General features: G+C 41.3%; 1 protein-coding gene across 15 annotated transcripts in view; it reads right to left on the reverse strand.

The window, feature by feature from the left end:
* Nucleotides 1-1,554: 1,554 nt before the first annotated feature.
* MICAL3 (microtubule associated monooxygenase, calponin and LIM domain containing 3) overlaps nucleotides 1,555-23,072 on the reverse strand; it is a 241,424-nt gene continuing 219,906 nt past the window's right edge. For 11 of the 15 annotated variants that reach the window (XM_072654153.1, XM_072654164.1, XM_072654160.1 and 8 more), the window contains 4 exons: nucleotides 13,675-13,740; nucleotides 10,975-11,074; nucleotides 10,798-10,871; nucleotides 1,555-10,703 (listed from right to left, as the gene is read on the reverse strand). In XM_072654153.1, coding sequence (XP_072510254.1) covers nucleotides 10,519-10,703; nucleotides 10,798-10,871; nucleotides 10,975-11,074; nucleotides 13,675-13,740 — 425 coding nt within the window. In that variant the 3' untranslated portion in view covers nucleotides 1,555-10,518. The remainder of the gene's footprint in view (nucleotides 10,704-10,797; nucleotides 10,872-10,974; nucleotides 11,075-13,674; nucleotides 13,741-23,072) is intronic. The other 4 variants (XM_072654166.1, XM_072654162.1, XM_072654159.1 and 1 more) reach the window with 1 other exon arrangement.

Raw genomic sequence — 23,072 nt, forward strand, 5'->3', positions numbered from 1 at the left:
TTATCTTACTTCTGACATCTGCCCTTTTGGGTGCTAAGTTCAAGGCCTTTTCTTAGGCCTTGAGCTCTTCAATCTCTGTGAAACATCTGAGACTACTGACTCTTCCCTTCCTGAAACCCTCTCTTCCAAGAGAGAAGGGGTGGGCAGTGTGGAATTTTTCAAATTATGCCTATTTCTAATTCTGGGGAGCAGGGTCCTGAGAGGACCAAGAGGCCTGGAACTAGGACATGAGAACATTCATATAATTATTAGTGGAGTTGTTGGGAAATAAAACCATGAATATTCTTTGACCCACTATTGGGAAAATACCTCAAGCTGCTCGATGATGACTATAAGGGTCCTCCATATAACAAAGTATTCAAAGACACATTTTTTTTTATGGTAGCAAAAAAACTAAGCAAAGTTCATGCCCATCAATTGGGCAATGGTTGAACAAACTATGATATGTGCCCATAACAGATAATTATTTTGCTGTTCAGAAATAATGATTATAAAGAATTGGCTGAGAAGTTTTATATGAATTTATGCAGAGTTAGGTAAGTAGAATAAGGAGAACAACATACACAATGACCATAATAATGTAAAGGGAAACATTAAAATATATCAGAATTCCATGGGAGCTGAATAAGGCACATGCTATCAGACGTGAACAGTATAAGTTTGTTTGACTAAATTATTTTGCAAAACTTCTTTGTTACAATAGTGGATTCTCTGGAGGAATTGGGAAGGGACAGCATTATTTAAAAAGCATAAATGAAACAATACAAATGCCTGGAGTTATAGGGTTATTTGGTAGGCGTGACATCTTGTGCACTACCTGATCATAATGATCTGGTCTCTTCTACCTTAATGCTCCCCCTATCCTGCTCTACTTCCAGCATCTGCTATATTGCTAAGAGGAATATTTGAACCAGTGCTTTCTTAATAGCTGGTGATGACAGAGCCTTCCAGTTTGCTTTTGGGGAAAAAGGTGATAAGAACCATGGAAATGAAGGATTTTGGCAACCCTCGTGGGGAGGGGTATATGTATCAAAAAGGTGAAAATGTCTGAGAACCATGGAGCTGGAATCAAGCAGTTATGGACCCTTGCCTCCATCCCGAAGCTGTTAACTCTTGTTATGTAGCTTTCATTGGCCTCAATTGTAGGAGTTTCATGAATCTGACCTTGTTGTCTCAGGGATCATGCTTCTATAGTAACCTGCAGGTTCAATTTTTTTGTGGTTTGTTTTCTGTCTACTTTGCACACTCCCTCCCTTATCCTCACTGTTTTGTTTTTTCAATCTAACAAGCTAGTACACTCACTGGTGGCGACTGACCACTACCATTTACAATCACTACCATTATGCAACTGGCTATTGCCAAGTATCACGTTACCTTGAATTAGTGATTGTAATTGAAGCTTAGTGTAATTGCTTATATCCATATGGACTGCACATACAGATTTCTGATCATGTGGTCTATTCCACCACTGAAAAACATAGCCACCCTAAGTTGGAGCCCGTGGCAGGCATGAATTTATTTGCTTGAGACAAAATCAGCTTCTAACACGCAAAAGAAAAAAATAACAAGACTTTATTTTAGCTGTTGGCCATCTGAAGGGCATAAACATCTAGAGGGCAAATGTACACCAAAACCAAACTGAAGAAAATGTTCAGTTCTACACAGAAGATACCCTTTACTGCTATACTCCACACACAAGCTATATCTTTAACAGTCTGAATATCAGAATTCTCCTACCCTTGAACAAGGTGCAAGAGGCAAATCCCTTCATTAGAGTGCATTTGGTGTGTATGTGTGTATTATTGAAATTACTGTAATGCCATTCCAATACGGCATTCTTTCCATCTTTTACATCTAGAATCTTAAAAAGCTTTCTTTTTTCAAGTTAATTTTCTGTGAATTCCTGTTGGAATTCAGTACAGTCCTGGGCTGCTTTTCATACCATCTAGGAATGGAGGAAACCTTTTTCAATTTTGACAGAAGAGTTAGATCTCTTCCTGTCCATCCGTGTATTGAGGGCTTGGCCCATTTCTAACCTATGCCAGTTGGCAGTTGGGTAGTTTCCCCCTTTCTTATCCCTCAGAGTTTTATGTAAACACGGGATTCTTGAACCAATAGTGACCTAGATCATGCAGTGTAAGCTGGCAGAATGTTCAATATTACTCTCTGTGAAGATATTGAAGGGAAAAGGTGAGGGATATTCCCATGGTACACAAGTGTAACAGATCAGACACCCCGTACTTCACTTAGGTCTAATAACTGCACAGCACTGTGATTAGAACCACAAAAAACTTAGGACAGCTGTGTCTCTAGAATGTGCAGACATACTCTCAGACCATCCCTAGCTTTGAATAAACACAAAATGAAAACACAAAGTGGGGTTTCTTGAAACAGTCCAACCCCTTTATTCTTTGCTCCAGAAATCTTATCCTGTGTTCCAAAGTGAGGCTGAGGAGGAGTAAAGTTTTGCAAAAAGTGTGTGTATGTGAATAATTACTTCTTCAAAGAAGTCTTTTAGAACATGGAAATGAAGGGAGTTAAACGTTTCTCCTTATTTTTGTGGAGGACAGACTCCTAGGGCAGGACTAACACTGGCTGATAATTTCAGTGAATTTCCCTAAGTTCCAGGAAGGTAGAGTGGTTTTTTAGGTGCTCCCCTATTTGGCAAGACACTATCAAACGTGCGCATATCGCTCTTGACCACCCAAACTACCAGTCACTAGAAAGTCCCACGTTCCTCAACGGTCCCTGTTTGATCTGCTCGGCAGGATATAGTCTTGATATCACAGAGGGCAGTAATTACACTCCTCAATAACACCTTTCTTGATTGCCCCATCAGAACGCTGAGGTGGAAAGAACATATGTTTAACAAGGGTTTCAGGGTGCCTGTGGAATGGAGCTCACAGCATTTGAGGTTGGAATATGGGAATGCTGACCGGCTTTAGCATGTTTTAAGGATGTATTTAAGGATGGGTGGAAGACAAAAGAATAGAGGGCACTTATCACTGCCTTCCTCATTGTTTATCTAGCAGCCAACATCTAAAAGGCAGGAAGAGAAATAGTAAAGAGCAAGATGTGGATACTTGAAAATAATCTTAAAATATAATCTGATTGATCTCAGATAAGACAGCATTACTTGGCAGCAGGAATGTATTCTCTTGTGAAGGGCCATCTCTGGAACCCTGCTGGATTCTCTTGGGAGTATGCTTCAGACTAGCCTCCATAGGAAGGAATTAATTCAAACAGGAATGTCCACTGAGAGTAAAACTGTATGTGGCTCCTTCCACTTAGGATATCAAACCACTTTACAAATTATTACCCCTCACACCACTCTTGTGAGGTAGGTATCATTATCCCCATTTTACAGTCTGAGGGATTGAGGCATAGAGAGGCCATGACTTGCCTAACATCACAAGCTTAGGTTGGTGCAGAAGCAGGAACTGAAATCAGGAATGTTAATTTCTCCATGTCCTCAACCTAGTACTACTTCTTGTAGCTATTATACCTGTGGAGGCTTGTGATCCTCTCTCTCCCTCTCACACACTTTCATTTTTGGTAACATCATATGGAGAGCCACCCTCTACAAGGTGAGCATTATTTACAAAGGGAATACTGCCTGGGACCTGGGGCCAATATCTTAATTAATTTGGGAAAATCTAGTAGAAGTCTGGCAGACTTGTGTAGCAGCTACTAAAACTTGGTCATATGAGATTCAACTTTCCTAACATGGAGGACTAAGTGATTCTCTGTGGAAACTGCATGGAGCCAGGCAACCCGGCTAGGGCACGCTGAATTTTATTCTTGGATGTTGGGACGTTCTCTATAGTTGTCTACTGTGAAAGCCTAAATGGGGGAGGGTGTCTTGCTTACATCCTGAATCCTGTAAAATTGGAGAATGAAAGCTCCTAGGTGGAGAAAAGTCATGCCTGGACTGAAAGGGGTGAGGCCTGAAGAGTGAATAACATCTTATAAGAAGAGTCCTCTGCTCTGCTTATTGCAGCAAGTCTAAGGCAGCAGCTGCTGGCACATGTATCTCTTTGCTTGAAGCAGCAGCTGCTGTGGAGATTGGATGAAGAATTCAGCGTTCCCTTTAAAGTCTCAGCTGCAGGCTAACCTCATGCTGAGGGAGATGGGCTATCTTATCTAATGTGCAAAGAAAAGGCACCACCCCAGGGACAGAAGGAACCCCCCTGTAACAAAAAGTCTTGGGGCAATCTACTGGGGTTTCATGAAAACACACTAAGTGGAGATCATCAAGGCAGTTTGTTTAACTATCTGGTGCTACCAACAACAAAATGTGATCTCAAGTGCTCACTGCTGGTGCTTAAGAAGAGGATTAGTCTGAGGAGGAGACACTTTTCATTCTACCGCTTTGGCCTACTCCATCTGCCCATCCTCACTGGATAGCACTGAAGGGGTGCTACACTCATTGCTTTGGACAGCATTGACAGACGAGATGGAATGGGTCTGGAAAGCTTAAGAGGAATTGCCTTACTCCAAAGCAATGGCTGTTAAGGCTAGTAAAACACAACAAGGAAAACATAATTCTCTCTACTGTTCCTGCCCAGCTGCACTATTACTTCAGACTAGTGCATTTTAACTAGGTATGATGACCAGCAGAGCCTGGGAGTGTAGGAGGTTAGATCAAAAGTATGGCACTACTCCATGGTGGTTTTTCCTCTTCCTCAGCCCACGGATGACAAAGTCACTATTAGATGGTATTCACCCTGGGCTTTCCTTCTTCCCTGGTTACTGCAGTATCTCTACAGATTGCCTCGATTTCCTGTATGACAGCACTAGGTTTACTGACTCTCAGTCATAGCACTCAGATGCTACATATTTTAAGCACAGAGAAGATAGTTTCATTTTGGAAATAAAAAACTAAGCTGGGTAATAAAGTCCCACTGATGAGCAGTGGTGCTTGTCAGGACTGCTCTTTGCTTTCCTTTCTAAATAAGACTTTCACATTATCCTCATCCTGTGCCTCCCTTGCCATTTCTGGAACAGCTGGTAGATTTTCCTTCTCTTGAGGCAAAGACCTAGATAACCAGCTGCTCATTTCCAGAATGCATCCATGGTGATGACCTCTAACTCACCTTTTCTAGGCTTGCCTACATGACTACATCTTAATCTCCAACTGAAAAACAGGTTTTTGTGTGTAGTTTTGCTGGTGATCATGGAACCAACCAAACAAGGCGAATCTGGAGAGATCTTGATTTACCAGGAGAATGAGGAACAGAGTTGGCAGATGACAAAATCATATTTTATGCAAGGAGAATCACTGGAAAAAGGTGCAGAGAAGGCCTCGGGTGGAAAGGAATGAAGAAATCTTTGGAATTCCTTTCATTTCTGGGTCTCCTTTAGCAAGGTGTTGACCTGCTTTTCATACTTTACTTGCATCTCTCTCATTTCTCTTCCCAGTTTTTCCTCCACCTCTCTAACTTGATTTTCAAAATCCTTTTTGAGCTGTTCCATGGCCTGAGTCCATTGAGTTGGCTGGGATACAGAAGCCTTGACTTCTGTGTCTTTCCCTGATGGTAAGCATTGTTCTTCCTCATCAGAAAGGAAGGGAAGAAATACCTGTTCACCAAGAAAGTAACCTCCTATAGTCTTATTTTTTTTCCCTTTTCTGGGCATTTTCCCAGCCAGTGACTTGACTTCTGAATGTCCTCTTCACACCCACTTGGCCTCCAGATCCGCCCAGCCAGTGCTTGGGGTCTGAGATTCAAATGCTGCTTCCCAGCCTCAGAGCTTTGGGTGGGGCAGGGCTGCTATTCAGTGCGAGATTAAGTTCAGGTGCTCCGGTGGGGGTAGAGCCGCCACATGGGGCTCAGTTCCCTCAGGGGGTTTATGCAGAGACTTTCAACAATGGATCTGGGCTCCTGCTGGCTTTGGGAGGCCCTGTCCGTAGCCGCCCCGCTGCTGCCTCCTGAGGGGACCTGAGTTATGGAGACACCCCGCTCCCCTCCTGGCAAGCCAAAAAGACTCTCTTGTTCACCCCCGGCGCCCTTGGGTGGAGGGATCTGCGTGGCTGCTGGAGATTCTGTCCCTGAAGCCTGCTCGGATCTGCTCCTCTCGGTGCCGCGAGGCCAAGGCAGGGCTGGGCTGGGCTCTGGTCCAGGGCGCGACAGACCTTTCGTCGGTTTTTCAGGGCTCTCTGAAACAGAAATCTCTGCTCTGTTGTTCTGTGGCTTCTGCTGCTCCAGAATTTGTTGGGAGTTCTTTTTTACAGATATTTTATGGGCTGTGGGTTCGGAGCTAGTGTATGTGGATCTTTCTACTTCGCCATCTAGGCTCCTCCCCAATTCCTTTCATTTCTCTCTATTTGGACTGAGTTCCAACCAAGGAAGGTTGAACTTAGCCCATTCTTGGGACCTATCAGCTGAACGTGTTTTGGAACTATGGGACAGCAGCTCATTTGTGCTATAAAGATGGTGAACCAATGTCTGGAGCTTGGGTCATTTCCCCTGAAGATAATTATCTTGGACTGGGATCTAGCTGGGGGATCTAAGACAAAATGAATCATTTAACTTGATAGAGAATCTCTGTTTATGTTATATGGTCCCACTCACTAGAGGGCTATTCATTTTGGGCCAGGATGAACTCGATCAGATTTTGCCTTGTGTGGGATTTCAAGAGATGAGAAAGGAGTTTTACAGATAGACTGAAGGAACAAATGCCAATAAAAGTTATGCTCTTTACAAAACATGTATTTTTCCAACGTATGCATATACATACATGAATATATGTATATATATGTAAAATGTGTGAACATGGGCTTTTCTCAGACAGTTGTGTCTGCTTGCTTGAATGAGGTACTACAGTGAAGGAAATGCAGAGTGGTTAACTACAGTCACTAAAACACCTAAAAAATACACCATGTATTTTTTTTCTAAAAATTTTATTGTGCATAAAATGGACCATTTTTCTTGATCAGGCAGGTCCAATGTCTTCCCTCTTGTACTCTCCTCCCTCCTCACCCTACTGCAAAAATACTTCTTCTGCTTGATGGGAGAAGATGATTGTTCCACTGGTGCTGGTTATAATCAGTCAGGGAGCAAGGTACCAATGCTAGATTCCCAACTCATGGCACTATCACAGAGTGATGGCACCACTTTGAGCATGGGCAGGATCACAAACCAAGAGAGGTACCTGGTCATATTGCTAAGTGATCTGTGAGACTCAGAAGCCAAGAGCTTTCCCTTCCAACAATGGGGATCCTGTTACCCCCAAGCTGTTAGAAAGTTGGTTATGTCTTTTTGTGCTTGTGTTCACTAAAAGCAATTCTGGAATTTCTGCTAGACCAGGGATCCTATTTTTTCCAGGAACTAAGATCTCAGAAAGAAAGCCTAGCAGAAAGATAAGACATATTTCCAGAGCTGGGAAACTTTTCATACTACTCATGTTGCCAGTGTACTAAGAAAATTTGCAAAATAGTGGTTAACAAAAATGGGAGTTTAAAAAACTTCTATAGCCTGAAAAATGTCAGGCTGGACTCAAAGGAGCTCAGGCCCCTTTGGAAGGAGTAACTAAGACTCTGAATAAAGGTAGGAAATATAAAACAGAATTTTGGCAGGTAACTGATACATTTCCTGCTACTGACCACAATGAAGCCATAATACTGTTAACTGGAAGAACTACGGAACATTTTGCAGGCTTATAGTTTTGTTTTTTTTTTAATAGATACTGCAAATTCAATTCAATAAACATTTATTAAGCCCCTACTATATGCATAGTATGTTTAGCACACCACTTTCCCCTGGCTGAGACTGCAGCAAATTGTGATTTAATAGGATGCAGTAGTGTGAATATTCACATTCTAAAAGTAACATCTGCGTTAGGCCACTTGAAGCATATCACCACCACCACTGTGACATCCTTTTAAGTAATTTAGAATTTAATCCTGAACTGATGCTTAACTCTTGACCAATGGGGTAGTGATGGTGAGATTAGTGAGAAGGCCACATAGTCAGTCATAGAATAGTGGTGAATACACTATGGGGGGATGAGGTGGGGTTGGTGGGTTTCCTTTTCATGGAAAGCTGGGGGACTCAAAGGCAGAGTACTGAAAATCTTTCTTCTTGAGGAAAGGAAGCAAAAATGGAGACTTCTCTACTAGAAATATGGGAGATAAAGATAAAAGTCAGAACTTGTGGTAATATCTAGCAGCTTGTCAATGGGGGATTTCCATAGGAAAAGATGGCAGTTTGTAGACAGAAAGAATTAAGGGACAAAATCTTTGCTCCTTTATTGTTAAAAGGCTCATAGTTTTGGAGCTGGAAGGGACCTGAGAGGCCAATCACCCTCATTTTATAGATGAGGAAACTGAGGTCCAAAGAGAATGTTATGGTTGAGGCACAAAATGATTCCCCACAGAAATTTCAAGGTCAGACCTGACTCTTGCCTTATCCATAGGTTGCTTCTGAGATGTGCCAAGGCTTTACTTCTCTATGGACAATGTTCAGCCTAATCAAGAGTTGGAGCACACCTGGTCTGGCAAAGATGACATCTTCCTTGAGTTCATCATACTCCCAGTGGCAGCAATCAGGCTCGTAGGTTGGTCTAAGACAGTGGAACTGGGAACTTTGAGAAGCTAGCTTTGAGGTGAACTCCAGTAAACTGTGGTGAGCTTGCTTGCATGCTGCTAATCAACTCTAGATGCTCAGGCTTGTTTCCTCTCTATCATTCTGGAGAAGAGGGGAGCAAATACAGTTTATCTGTTTGCTTAGAAAGTCTGCCCAAACCTACCAATAAAGTCTTGCTATACCCAGTGCATTTCTTTATGATGGGCTTGGTATGAGGAACTTTCCTTAGTGAGGCTCCTGCCCACTGGATTAAGATGAATCAATGTCAATTGGCCTAGTCAATAAAGAAGGTTAACTCCACTACTTCCTTTTAAAAGTGTATTTTTGGTAGGAGAAACCCTTGGTGTCAGATACGAGAAGAGCAGCCTTTTCAGAGGCAGCATCTCACAACAGGAGAGAAACCAAGAGTAGGGTGGGGGGGTAGGGGACAGAAGATTGGTATCGTATTCTTGGCTTTGTCTTGAATATTAATGGAAATATATTCTCTGTCACATGACTATTACTCATTTGCAATCTGGAGCATAGAGGGAAATGGAAAGTTGGGTCCTGGAGACATGCCATTCTCCAAGTCTGAGGAGGCATGGCGCCAAGATTGGGTCTCAGTCAGGACAGGACACACAAGAGGGCACAGAACAAGCCATCAGATAAAACAAGAAAAAAACTAGGTTACAACAGGGTCGGGTTCTATTCCCTGAAGCCAACCAGAATAACAGGATAGAAATATCATGAAAGACACGAATAAATAGACGCATGTAACCAAGACTTCAGTCAGTTGCCGACTGGATGACAAATGATGTAAGACATATGTCTGGCACTCCCTCATTCGAGCACTGGATGATTTGTGTTTCTTGTAAAGATATAAAAAGCGAACTTGCTTCTTTTCAAGTATTAAAAAAAATAAGTTAATTGAAAAAAAAAAGGGTTCAAAGTGACTGAGGGTCCTGTCAGGTCTTTGCTTCATTTTCATTGTGCAAACACAGGAAAAAATTAAGGAGAACATATTCTCCTTTCCCAACTTAAAGTACTGAACAGTGTCAATAACTTTCTGTCCTGAGGCAGCCCTCAAATGGGGTCTGAAACCTGGGACCTTGATCCCGCCGTCCCTCAAAGTCAGTATTTTCCAGTGTCAAAATAGTTGCAATTCAAAACAAAGGTAAAAGGTAGCACTCCCCAGGCCTGGAGTCCTTGCCTCAGGGAAGTGTCTGGGCCATGGGATTCTTGGGCCAAACACTCTATATGAACATTCTCTAAATCATGTAGTGTAGGGTTGTTCTCTTATGTACCCTCTTCATTTGTAGAGATAACTCTGGAGACCTCCCTAGAGAGAGGTCTTAGTCACCATCCCTGACCTCCAAGAGGGACGGCTACACCCCAGCCTGACAATGGCCTTTTTGTTCTCTTGGGTATTCTCAGGGTGGGGGGTACTTTTTAGGTTTCTTTCATGGGGTTATAGGAAGAACAGATAAAACTGCAGCTCCCTTTGGCTGTTTAGATCCCTCTGAAATAGGAAGTTAACTCCACAGTAGCAATGATGTCAACAAAGAGGGAGTCTCTTCACTTCCTTCTCTAATTGAACAGGTTAGTAGAAGAAATGGGAAAAGGATCAACTGGAGTCCATTGGGAGGATAAAGGGTTTTCCATAATAAGTGTCAATCACTCTGTGCTCTTCCTTCTCCCAGTGCATATATCTCAGATGGGCCCCTTGAGCCAGGCTCTCCAGGGTGGCCGGACTCACTCAGCTAATCAACTTCACTCAGGGTTTTCCCCAAAACACATGAGGCTCAATTCTGCTGTTGAAGAGGCACATAGATACTTGAAAGTATGCTCTCAGAAAATGCCAGACCTTCTCAGATCTCTCAAGCTAGGGGTTTCTGGAGAGCCCAGTCTTGGCCGAATGGCTACGAAAGGTCAACCAGTGAGCGTGAGCAGATCCTCAGGACCAGTTCATGTTGAAGCCTTTGGAGAGCATGACAGCCTCCAAATCCTTGTCTTCTTCTTTTTCCCGAAGCCTCTGTTCTTCGAGCAAGGCCACCAGAGAGTCCCTCTGCTCCACTACCTCTAACATCTCATTCAGAATCCTCTTCTCTTCCAACAATTCCTCATCTGTCTTTAAGTGATCTGCAGAGGAAGCCAAAGGTTTTATATAAATATAGGACATTGACAAGAATGAACCAACCTGCCAACAATCAAGTTGTTTTTTTTTTTTTTTTACCTTCTATAGCCATCCGTTCCCGGAGCTCTTGTTGTAATCGACTTTGTCGATCTTCTAGCTCTAGTTCACGGGCACTGAAAAGTGGATCAGGAGGAATAAAGACAAAAGAGTGATGTCCACAGTTAAACATACACCCCTACCATCCCCCAACAATGTGCACAGACTTTGGTCACTCACAATATCATAAGCTCTGACTCATAGCGCACCAAAGCATTCTTCTCTTGTACCAGCTTGAACCACTCTTGCATCAGCTTTGGATCATCTTTCTTCCCCATGCCTGTCGAAAGACACAAAGAATCAGCTGCCATCTCCCAGCTTGTCAGAATTACAACACAGGGGCCAATGTGCAAAGAGAGCCAAGCAAGAGCTGCTGGAACACTTCCAAGCCAGATCTGTTAAGTTTACCTACAACACACAGGATGAGAAGACAACTACAGAAACACTCGGAGCCCACCACTCACCCCTTCAACCACTCTCCGACTGGCTTCTGACATTCATTTTTTCCCTACTCTTTTCATTTTCACTTGATAGACCATGTGACCACCAACTTATCCTTGACTCTGACTTATTTGTGCCTCTCTCTCTTTTGGCTCAAGGATTTTCTCTTTGGTCGCCTTAAAACAAAACAAAAACCAACCCCAAATCTTGCCTGTCCTGCATGTCTTTTCAAGTCACATACACTGATAGTCTAATATAGTAAGATGCCTTTTCTTGCACAGGATTATTTTTAACCTGTTTGCTGCTGACTGTTTGAATAACTTTTCCCTCCCACGGGGTACTTTGCCTGTCTTGGTTAGACTAATGCATTATCACAAAGAGTGTGGAAACTTTGGCAGACACTAGAGACGGGAGACACTAGAGATGATCCAATTCCAGTTCAGTTTTCAGACTTTCTATTTGAGAATGAGATTAGTCTGTCTTTAATACCCAACAGCCAAATATATCTTATTCAATTCAACCTCTGATTTTACTGGGTTTAAATTGTAGTTGATGAGTTCTAAAGAAGAACTTTGTGACAGGGAAGCAATTCAGATCACAGATGTACATAAAGTGTGGGAAAGGGTATGCTAACCCACCAGGCTTTTTAAACATTGGAACTGGGTTCACCTAAAACTTACATAATTATTTACTTTGAAGCACTTAAAAAGCAACATGGATTCTTATGTTTGGGTGTTCGTTAAGTACAGTCTTACCTGATACCTCCCAAGGTATCTTCCATTCTATGATTCACTAGGTATTGTGATATAGTGATCAGAGCTGGTCTGAAACCAGGAAGACCTGGGTTCAGGTTCTTCCTTTGACCCCCTATTGATTATGTGACTCTGGGTGAATCACTTAATTTCTCAGTGCTAGGCAACTCTTTTACATCTTAGAGGAGATTCTAATATGCACTGGTAAAGGAAATTTCCTCACCTGGGAATTCCTTATACCAATAAAATCAGGTCCAGTCCCTGTCCCTATCCTATGACTCAACTGGTTAGCTATTTCACTCTATAGAAAAATTATACTGTCATCCTAGCAATAGCCAAACCCTCAAATACACATTTTAACCTATTATGCATTGTTCGCTTAGAAATCTCCTTCTTCCTTGGGCAAACACAAATTCTTTCCAGGTGCATGATGCATTTGAACCTTATAGTCTTCTCCATTTCCCACTTTCCTATACTCCCAATGCTTAACATTCTAGGCACACCATTCAAAAACAAATTTGGTTTTGGTAATATAGCTTTTTCAATGCAAAAGATGTTATAGCTAAGTCTTTATTTGGTGGCTAAAGTCTGGAAAGGCAGAAATCTACTATTGCATTCCCACAAGTAGTCTGAGTTAGTGTCCATGCTCTGCTCCATTGTACATGCAACTTTGCTCCCAAGGTTAAGTCCCATCATGGATTCCCAGTCTATAAGACTAAAGCTACCACCATGTTTACAGATCCACACTTCCTGGTATAGCATATGAGTGAGTCCTGGGGGGAATAATGCCCTCCTCACCCAACCCAATAGACTTGGTTATTGGCTTTTAATCTAGCCATCTGCTCAGTTCCAAGCATTCCTTTCTGGGCATCTCTGCACAATATGCCCATATAGCCATGGGGATATGGGACCTTTAGGCATGCAAACTATATAGTGTGGCAGAGTCATGAGAGAGTACTGGAGAAGTCTCCTTTCCCATCTCCCAAATAGAAAGAAATAACTGAGTGAAAACTGGACACTCCTCATGAACTACAGTAGAGATTGTTCACAGCCAATGACAGAAGATACAGTGGATGAAAGTCAATGTGAGAGCCATGGAAAGCAGAGTAAGAGGTTAGCAAGGTTAGTCACGATCACATTCTCCCTTTCCCCTTCCCTCATGCCTTTGCAATGACAATTATCACAACAGACTCCAAATTAGACAAATTCAAAAATACACTCAGCAAGACATGGGATACAAAGTTTTTTTTTGTTTTAAAGACCTCAAGGATGTTTATGCAAACCAGTCTTTGTAAGGGCACAGTATACCTTTACTTCAGCAATGCAAATCAGTCATACAGGTGGGAAGCTCTCTCACCTGTATCCCTGGTTCCTCTGAAAGATCAGAGAAATCATGCCCCAGCAAACAATAGAAGTGTCAAGTTTTTAGGGAAGCCACTGTAGTTCTACCAAACCAAAGACTTGGCCTCCACTCCCATATTCTAGTCCTCCCCCCAAAATTGTCAAAGGGATACTGTACCTTGTAAGAAACTGCCACAGTAATAAAAAGTTGCAACAGAGGGTAATTATTGGGATTTAAGGGAAAGGGAATGAAAGAGAAACATCTGGGAATTGGGTCACTGGTTGACTAATGGTGCTATGACCCCCTCCGTGGCAGTGGTAATGGGGTTGTATCATGTTACATTACCTTCATGGACACAGCAAGGGCAGAAGGAGGGAGGTCTACGACGTGGTGTCCCGCCACTGGGCTCAACTTCAAAGGACCAAACAGGGAAGAGAAGGAAAAGGAGAAAGACAAGGTGCAGGAAAAGTAGAAAAAAAGAGGAATTTGGAAGTGGAGAGGAATAGGGAAAAGGTAAAATAAAATACAAGCAGAGGACAAAAAGCATACAAGTGAGAAAGAAAGGAACAGTAAGAAAAGAAAAAAATACGAAAAATGGAGAAGCAGAAACAAGGGAAACAAGTCTACAAATGAATTAAGTCCTTTATTTTTTTTTTCCTTTTCTTTTTTTTCTTTCTTTTTTTAAAGCAGCAAAGAAACCAGACAAGAGTAGACCAGGGGATCAGGCAGAACACTCTCTGATGTACAACTTAGGAAATAGAATGCAAAATTTGTCCCCCAAAAATACATACACATTCCTTCCACTGTGACAGAGGAATGAGAAAATTGGGTTGCTTCTAATTCTTCTATAGTAATCTTGAGAATTCTGGATATTATAGAACTGGGGTCTCTTAGGCCTTGATTGTTGGACTTTTACTTCTCAAGTACCCACATATCTTGGGTAGCATTGTGCACTTTTGAGTCTATCTGGGTCTGGGACAGATCAAATTGGTATGTAGGAAGGTTCTCTGATTTTGCAGGTGAAATAACAGCCAAACCCAAGCAAACTCTATCTATCTGGATCCAAAGATCTCAGTGTAATGAGTGCCAGAGGTAAAACTTTAATTTAGTTTAGGGTAGGTGAGAAGCATAATATCATCCAGTCTGCCATGTCGACTGAAAGGAACTCAGCAGAGGTAGCACTCAAACATTTTTGATGGCACCAATGGATCTGATGGTAGTCTACTTTGAGCTGGGCCAAATGGGGAAATCTTCATCAGCAAATTGTGGTGCTCTCGGAGAGCAGAGAACAGAAGTCCCTCCTTCTCCCCTCTTGACTCTTTTAAAAAAAGCTGCTTTCCATTATGGTAAGGGGGCTTCATTTCCAAAGCTAAGGAAAGGCTGTTAGAATTTGGATTATAGGACTGAAACAAGGATGTAAGCTGACAGAACACAACAGAAACTAACAGGCCAAGGAGAGGCACAGGGCAGTTGAGAGGGGATGGTATGGAGGGAGACAACTTTGAGGGTAGAGACCTGGATGGTTACTGAAAAGGGAGGGGAATTAGCAAGGGACCATCACAGAACTAAAGGAGACAACATATAGCTCAGGATATGATACTCGCTTCTAAGATGGTGTCATGGTCTTAACAGGCAAAGAACAACACAGTTCTGAGGGAACAATCAGGGCTGAGTTCTTCTCAGCAGAAGATTCAAGAGTTAATCTCATTTTAAATTAACACAAAGGAATGAACAGTCAAGTTACTGTCTGGGATGGGCCTACCTTATCTAATATCAACTGCACAAATCTCAGCCTGAAAATTTAAATCTGAATGTTTCTCACTAAGTTGACAGGAAAATGTAGTGATGTTTAACACTCTGAAAGGCTTCAAGCAGAAAACGCAGGTCCGACTTAGAGAGGAAGGAATTCCAACCTTCCAATTTGATGGCTGTGCAGAGTTCAAATTAGATTACAAGATCCCTTAGGGTAGGGACCATACTCCTTTTCCTTCTGACACTCAAGAGTACTGCGATCATAGCACAACTTCTTTTGATTTTTTTTGGTTAAAATCTACATATCAAATATAAGTGATGATGAAGGTTATACTATATATACACCAGGTGTAATTAGCTCATTTCAAAAGCTAATAGTCACTTTGAGGTACTTCCATAAAGTTTCCCTGTCTTCTGGCTGAGATTGCTTTCAGCCTTGCTCTTTTAGGAGTATACTATATGTACTAATGGTTAAAAAAATGGTGGCATTCCTATTCAAAATAGCTTACTGTGTCTTTTTAAGGAAGGGAAGAAGAGGTCTTAATGAGAATTAGAATAGGTTCCAAATTCATTGGCAAGGGCCAGAGGAAATCAACATACAAGCAACATGAAGACACTATCCTAACTGCACAAGTACAGGAAGAATGCTCCTATTCTTAGGCACACAAAAGGCAGTTTTTAGTCTCCCCCCTCCTTTTAGGAAAAATATACTCTAAAAAATATTGCATTATTAAGCAGATGCTATACAATTTTTTAAATGATAAAAGCATACATGGAATAAACAGAAAGTTGAGAGATGAAATTAGGAAAACAAAAAATTCAGGTAGAGGGGATAGCAATAAGTGACTATAAATGGTGGATGCTACAGAGAAAGCTCTTGTGTCTATGGCTGCTATTTGGTGTGAGATAACAAGAAAACAAAAGGGATAGGCAAGGAGAGCATTTCTATGGCATTAGAGATAGAAGAAAAATGAAATAATGTATCCTTGAAAAACTATAATACGTGATAGGGTATTATCATATACAAATAACTGTATCATACAAATAACTATGATGCAGGTTAGAATGTGATTGGCATTGGAAAGGTCAAAGAGAATAGTCAAAGGAATCAGGGCAGGGGGGCGGGGAGAGGAGGGAGAATCAGGACAGTTTAATGGAGGTGTACCTGTGAAGGACGAAGATTTTAACAGGTGGAGATTTGCTAAAGGTTTGTTTTGTGACTGACGGATGGCCTGGGAAAAGATAGGGAGGCAGGTGACCGATGACAAGTCTGTGCAGTACAGTTTGGTTAGAGGGTAGTGTGTGAAGCAGACAAGGATGGAATAAGGATGGAAAGGTGGGTTGGTGCTAGATGTGGGGAGACAAGAATTCCAGGCTAAGGGACAGAGCACTTAGCTCTGAAAGGACATTCAGAAATCATCCCATTCGACCTATTAATTCTGCAGATGAAGAATTTTGGGTTTGCATTTCATTTGGGAGGCAACGGAAGAAAACCTAAAACAACTGGAGGTGGGAAGCTAAAATATTAGTCCAGATCAGAGCTAAAGAACATCTTGGGTGAGGGTAATGAGAATAGAAAGGAAGGAAGGAGAGATGAGGGAGAGTATAGATCCTTTGGTATTAGATTTGATTCTAAAAAGTGAGGATGATAGAGGTAGGGTGGATAGTGGTATTTTATAGTCATAAGAAAGGGATTAGACTGGTGCTAGAGTGATGAGGAGTGGGGAGTACGAACGCTGTCAAAAGCAATCAGAGGTAGGTCAAACGTTGAGATAGGAGTGGGGAGAGATGAGGTTTACAGGGGATATAGGAAAGGGAATAAGAGAACAGTGGGGTAACAGCTAACACATATTCAAAGCCTGGATGGCGTAACGACTATTTTTTGGAGAAATGAGATATATGGGTTTTCACTACATGTGGGAAACAGAACTCTCTTCTCACAGAATCAAGTTTCTGTGCCTTTCTAGTACACATCTAGTATTACATCTGAATGTTTGCAAATATTTATCAAGTACTATCTGTGCCATGGTAGGCAGAGGCATAAGGCCTTTCCTGGTCTCTCCAGATGCTAGTACTTTGTCCCTATTTTAAGATTACCTGTTGTGTTTTGTACACACTGATATATGTGCAAATCATGAGTGTCTAGCACAGTGCCTGTACGTAGTAAGAAATTAGTGTTTGCTGAAGTAGTTTTCTACATTCACGTTTTACTTCCACAATCCTTGCCACTGTTATTCAGTAATATCAGAAGCCTAGCCTGAATCTCTGCCTTATAATTGTGTATTGGTCAACTAGACTCCTTCAATCTCATTCTTCTTAGAGGTTTGAGTTAAATTATCCTTGAATCCTTCAGTATTTTTGAGGTTTGTATGGTTTTTTCTTTCCTTTAAAAGAAAAACACCCAAACCTCTTCCTCGTGCTATATTTTCTGTAGTAACTTTTGTCATTGAAGTTTCATTTCCCTGTCACCTCTGGAGGCTTAGGAGATAAGAGATTATGAACTATAAACAGATACAGGTTATTGACTACCCAGTATCTTGAAGCATTTTTTCAGCAGAATGCACTTTAGTTCATAGTTTCATATCACATCTCATTCATATCCCATAGTTTCATCCCATCATATCCCATCCCATCCCATCCCATCCCATATCCGGATCCTTCTTTATCTGTCTCAGTTTGAATCTAAAGCAGGTTGTTGGAATGGCAGAATGTAATAGTAGCAGCATAGTGAACAGGAAAGGAAAAGTGCCTTTTTGTGTACCAGGTTTTTTCCCCTATGGCAAGCCTGCATATCATTTGGCCCATGGGCTTCAAGTAGCCTGCAAAAAAAGTAGAGGATATAAAACAGGACTCTACAAACTACTGCCCACAGGCTGCTTTGGTGGGCTGCAAGTGGCTCTTGTGCAAGCCTAGCCTACGGGGTTAGGAATGGCATGATAGGAGCACTATCTCTTAGAGTCCCTGCCATATTGGATAGGTTAGTTTTTCTCTAAATAGACCCTGAGACTTGATTGGTTCAGGGTGTATGGTTTCCCTGACACCTATGGTATAAAAGCCAGAAATAATGAGCTCTGCCCCTTTGACTTGATGGATGTCCCATCGCCATGCACGTCAACACAGCCTTTGATCAGATGTATTTCTATATGGTGATAAAGCAATCTAACTGAAACAGAGCTTCAACTTTCCTAAGGGTAAGAAGTAAATTTCTTATTGTTACATGTTTGGTTATCTACCAGTTTTTCACTTTAGTTTAATCCTAGACCCATAAAACTGCTCTCTCCAAAGTGCTGATAATCTCTTCATTGCCAGATCTAATGGCCTTTTCTCAATCCTTATTTTTTTCTTGACCTTTCTGTAGTATTGGATACTATTATTCCTCTCTTCCTTAATACTTTCTTCTCTCTAGGTTTTCATGACATACACTCTCTCTTTTCATGACACTGAAAGAAAGATATTCTTTCTCTATAGGACCACTTCTCTTCAGTTTCTTTTGCTGGGTCTTTATCCAGGCCATGCCTGATAAACACTGATGTCCCACATGGTTCTCTTATGGGCCCTCCTCTTCTCCCTCCATACTTCACTTGGTGATATCATCTCCTGTGGATTTAATTACCCCTATGCCAAGGATTCTCAGATCTACTTAGCCAATTCTAATCTCTCTGCTGACCTCTAAGCTCACATCTCCAACAGCTGTTAGCTATCTTTAGTTGGATGCCCTGTGGACATCTTATACTCAATATGTCCAAAGTTGAATTTATGAACTTTCCCCCCAAAATCTTCCCCATGCCCTAACTTCCCTATTTCTGTTGGAGGCACTACCATCTTCTTAGTCCCTCAGGCTCACAATCACAGACTCCTCACTCTCAAACCCTCTCCCCATATCCAACGTTTTGCTGTCCTGTTCGTCCTACCTTTCCAATATCTCTCTAATACATCTTCTTCTTTCCTCTGATACAGCTGTCAACATCCTTATTGTCTAATTCTTGGACTACTGAAATGGTCTATTGGTTGGTCTCCCCATCTAAGTTATCCCCTCCCTCTAATCCATCCAGTTGTCAAAATGATCTTAAAGCACAGGTCTGACCTTTCTTCCAGCCCCCACTCAATAAATGCCAGTGGTTCCCTATCACCACCAGGATCAAATATAAGTTTGAATTTTCTTATACTTTATACTCTGCTACATATTCTATCATCCAATGACAATAGCTCCCGTCTTGAACAAGACACTCCATCTTCTGACTCTGGGCATTTTCAATGGCTGACCCTCATGTACAGCTTTCTATAGGAAACCTTTCCCCAATTCTTCTTCATTCCAGTTCCCTTCCCTATGTTTTGTATATAGCTTGTTTGTACATAGTTGTTTGCAAAGTCTCCTCTATTAGACTGTGAGATACTTGAGGGCATGGACTGTCTTAACTTCTTTTTGTATGTCCATCACTTCACACCAAGTAAATGTCTAATAAATGTTGATTGACTGAAATACTGGACTGGACTGAGTTAGCTGTGGCTCAGAAGAGAGTGTAAATGAAAACAAAATCCATGCCCCCCTCATATTTTTGCGATGGTGGATGGTGGTAGTGAGCAAGAAAGGAGTCCCAACTAATGAGATTAAAAAGGAGTAGAAAGATTGGGTGGCATTCAAAAGACAAAGATTTGGCTCTGGACCAGGGCTTGGCAAACTACAGCTGCTCAGTTCTTTGGTTAAGTATGTTTTTCTTTTCTTTTTTTTGTATTTTTAGATCTAAAAAAACTTTATTTAAAAATGTAAACACTATCATTAGTTTATTGGCCTTACAAAAACTGGAAATATGTAGGCCATTCTTTCCTGACCCCTGTTCTACAAAGGAGCCTAACTAGGGACAACTCTAAACTTTTAAAAAGCCTCTTGAAATGGTTATTTTTTCATACTTGTCATTTTCATCCCCTCAATTTCCCCATTGTTGCTAGTGAAAAAATTCCTTGGAGATTTCAAAAGGAAGATCATACTTCAGGGACTGAAGGGTAGGAGAGAAGCTACTCAGAAAAACCTGTTTTATACAATAGCCTATGTTAGAAGTGTTGGAACAAAGGAAAACAGTCAAGATAGTTTCTAGTCTAATAACTAAAACGTGGAGATTAAAGAGCTGGTCCTGAAATGAGATGTGACATTGTAGGGGAAGGGAAAGTTCACACCAGCATAAACTTTCTAACTCAACTCATATACTTTTCTTCCTCCCAAATTCCCCATCCCCAGGGCTGGTCAAAGGGTGATGGTGGCAGGGACTGGCGAACAGAAAGTGGACGAGGGTGAAAAGGAATGGGCAGCTTCTTCCTATCCTAAGGTGTAAACTAAACATTTTTCCATATAGAAGCATGGTGATACATAGATAAGGATCCACAATACTGAGTACTGATGGCGATATCCAGGACAATACAAGTTAAATAGATTTTTATCTGGGTTGGCTGAGAACCAAATAAAACAACATATTTTCGGAAAACATTTTTTTTTAAAGTTGGAGACTGTTTATATACCCTTTCTTCTAATGGAGAACAGCTCATTTTATGAATATGCCCTTCAAGGTATGGAGTGTGCTATCACTTCGTCCTCTATATCTTTAGAAAGATGTTGAGTTTAAAGGGGTCATTTCTTCTGGCTTCTGCTTCTCTTTACTTAGCTGGTTAAGTCAAAGTACTAAAGCATGCTCTAGAGAAGGGCACACTTCCTTCCTTATCTACAGTTTAAGGTTCTCCCTCACTAACAGGGCTTAGTGCACTGCCTGGTTCATATTAGGCACTTAATAAATGCATGTTGTTCTTCAAGGAAAGCCCCTACAAGGAGCCAAGCACTTAGACACATGAACTGTTTTGTTTTGTTTTGTTTTTTTCCTGGTGGGATGAGGGCAGGTCCTTCATCCTGAGAGTAAGGCTCTAACTTCTTGTCTTGGTTTTTGATAGTAACAACACCATATTTTTTCTTTTGTAACAGGTTGAGTCTAGGATTAGTGCTACACCAGTGTTGGCAGATCATCCTTCCTTTAATGACAACGGACATATGACTGCACAAGTCACATAACCCTTTGTTGTCCCAAGACTCATTTAGAATAGCTAAAGATTTACATTAGGAGAAGCTTTCTTGCTGAAATTTCTGTGCACTCTTGAAATTATGGTTTTTAGTTTAAAAAAAAAAATACCAAACAAAGCTATTTTACATTCGGGGAGGGAAAGATTCAGAGAAATTTACATTATAAGTCACTGGAAATCAGGTCCCATTACAATCAACTACAAACCTGTAGGTAGCAGCATGACCAGAGCTGGGAAAAATCTCTGGTGGTATAATATTAAAGAATGTAGTTTTCATTTATTTTCTTTGTACTGTGCAGGTTAAATGGGATAAAAAGAGACTGGACTGAGAATTGTTTTCGTTTGGTTGGGTTGGTACCTTTTTAGCACTTAACTGTAAAGTCAAAGTAGAAATGTGCCCCTACTTCTAGTAGTATCTACTTTCACATGTACTTGACCATAAATAAGACTCTTTCAGGGTATGGCTGAGAAAATTATACTACCACCTGGAAGAAAGCACAGAAAAACCCCAATGCTATCCTACCAGGGGGTGAAATAATCAGTTTGCATGGAAAGAGAAAGTTCCCGTGACATAAGATATGGGAGTCTAGGGGAAGGCATCTGGTAGGGCTTGCTCAATCAAATCAATAAGGCACCTTAGAGAAAAGATGCCTTAGTCATGACTGCAATGCAGAATCCATTTCCAGATTCGAGCAAGAAATGGAAAGGGGATAAAATGAGTACAAAATTTGAGATTGTGATTGTGATTGTGTGTGTGTGTGTGTGTGTGTGTGTGTGTGTGTGTGTGTGTGTGTGTAAGAAAGAGAGAGAGAGAGAGAGAGAGAGAGAGCTTCTAGGATTTCCAGTTTTCTAATAAACTAGAATCTGGTTAATACTTAGAAGGAAAGCCAAAATATAATAACAGGGAGAGGAAAGCAAACAGAAGAAAGAGGTGCGCAAACACTCTCATTCAAAGGAGGAAGAGGAGCAGCACTCAGAAAGGAATAATGAAAGGAAATTATGTCCCAATCTTTTAAGAACATTTGTATACAAATTCTGTCTTTCCAGTTTCCTAGTGGGATGGATCAATCAGAGAGAGCTGAGGTCTTCGAAACTGGGATTAGATGTGGGCTACAAACTTGAGGAGACAAGATTCTTTTATCTAAAGCTCCATAGGAAGGTTTTCCTTGGGAGGGCTTGCTCAATGGCTTCATATGTCAAAGGCTGGGGGAATGTCACCTTATTGTTGAATGAAAATAAGTAATAATGCTGTGGGGTGGAACAGGAAGTGTCTTTGGGAGCTCTCGATCCTTCTCTTTCTCTTCAGGGTTACTGTTTGCACTCTTGGATCATTTCTGTCAGCCACTTTCCATTTTTCAGTAAAGGGAAGCTTTAATTCTATATAACTCAATGAGTTAAAAAAGCAATGGCTTTCTTTTAGAACAGATTTTGATGACCAACGCTGGACTGAGGGTTAGGGATTTGATTAAGCAATTCTTCCCGAGGATAAAGTCAGCATCCCCAAACACTGACTGCTAAGTGTTTCACTTTATTCTCTAAAGGAAAAGTAAGATCCCTATTACTGATTACCAAATGATGCCTCAACAGCCCTGTCAGAACATAAGAATAAAGGTGGAATTGGTGCCTTAGCACTATGGCAGATACTAGACTAGGGGCTTTTCAGGTAATAGAGTACATTCCCAGTTTAAGATGCCTGAGGCAATTGCAAACTGACCTGATTCTTCTAGGTCAGTAGTATATAGACAGTCACCTTACAAGGCATCTTAGAAAGAATGGTATCTAAAGCTCATTTCCTGTATTGGGGTGGTAGTGTGTCCTCAGAGATATGGAATGGTCCAATCTCCTCTGTAAGGTTGACAGACACCACAAAAGGCAAGGAGAAAATTAAGACTGTGATGAGGGTGGGGCCTTTTAACAAGAGAAGTGAAGGC

This window comes from Notamacropus eugenii, chromosome 3 (genome assembly GCF_028372415.1).
Source record: "Notamacropus eugenii isolate mMacEug1 chromosome 3, mMacEug1.pri_v2, whole genome shotgun sequence".
NCBI lineage: Eukaryota > Metazoa > Chordata > Mammalia > Diprotodontia > Macropodidae > Notamacropus > Notamacropus eugenii.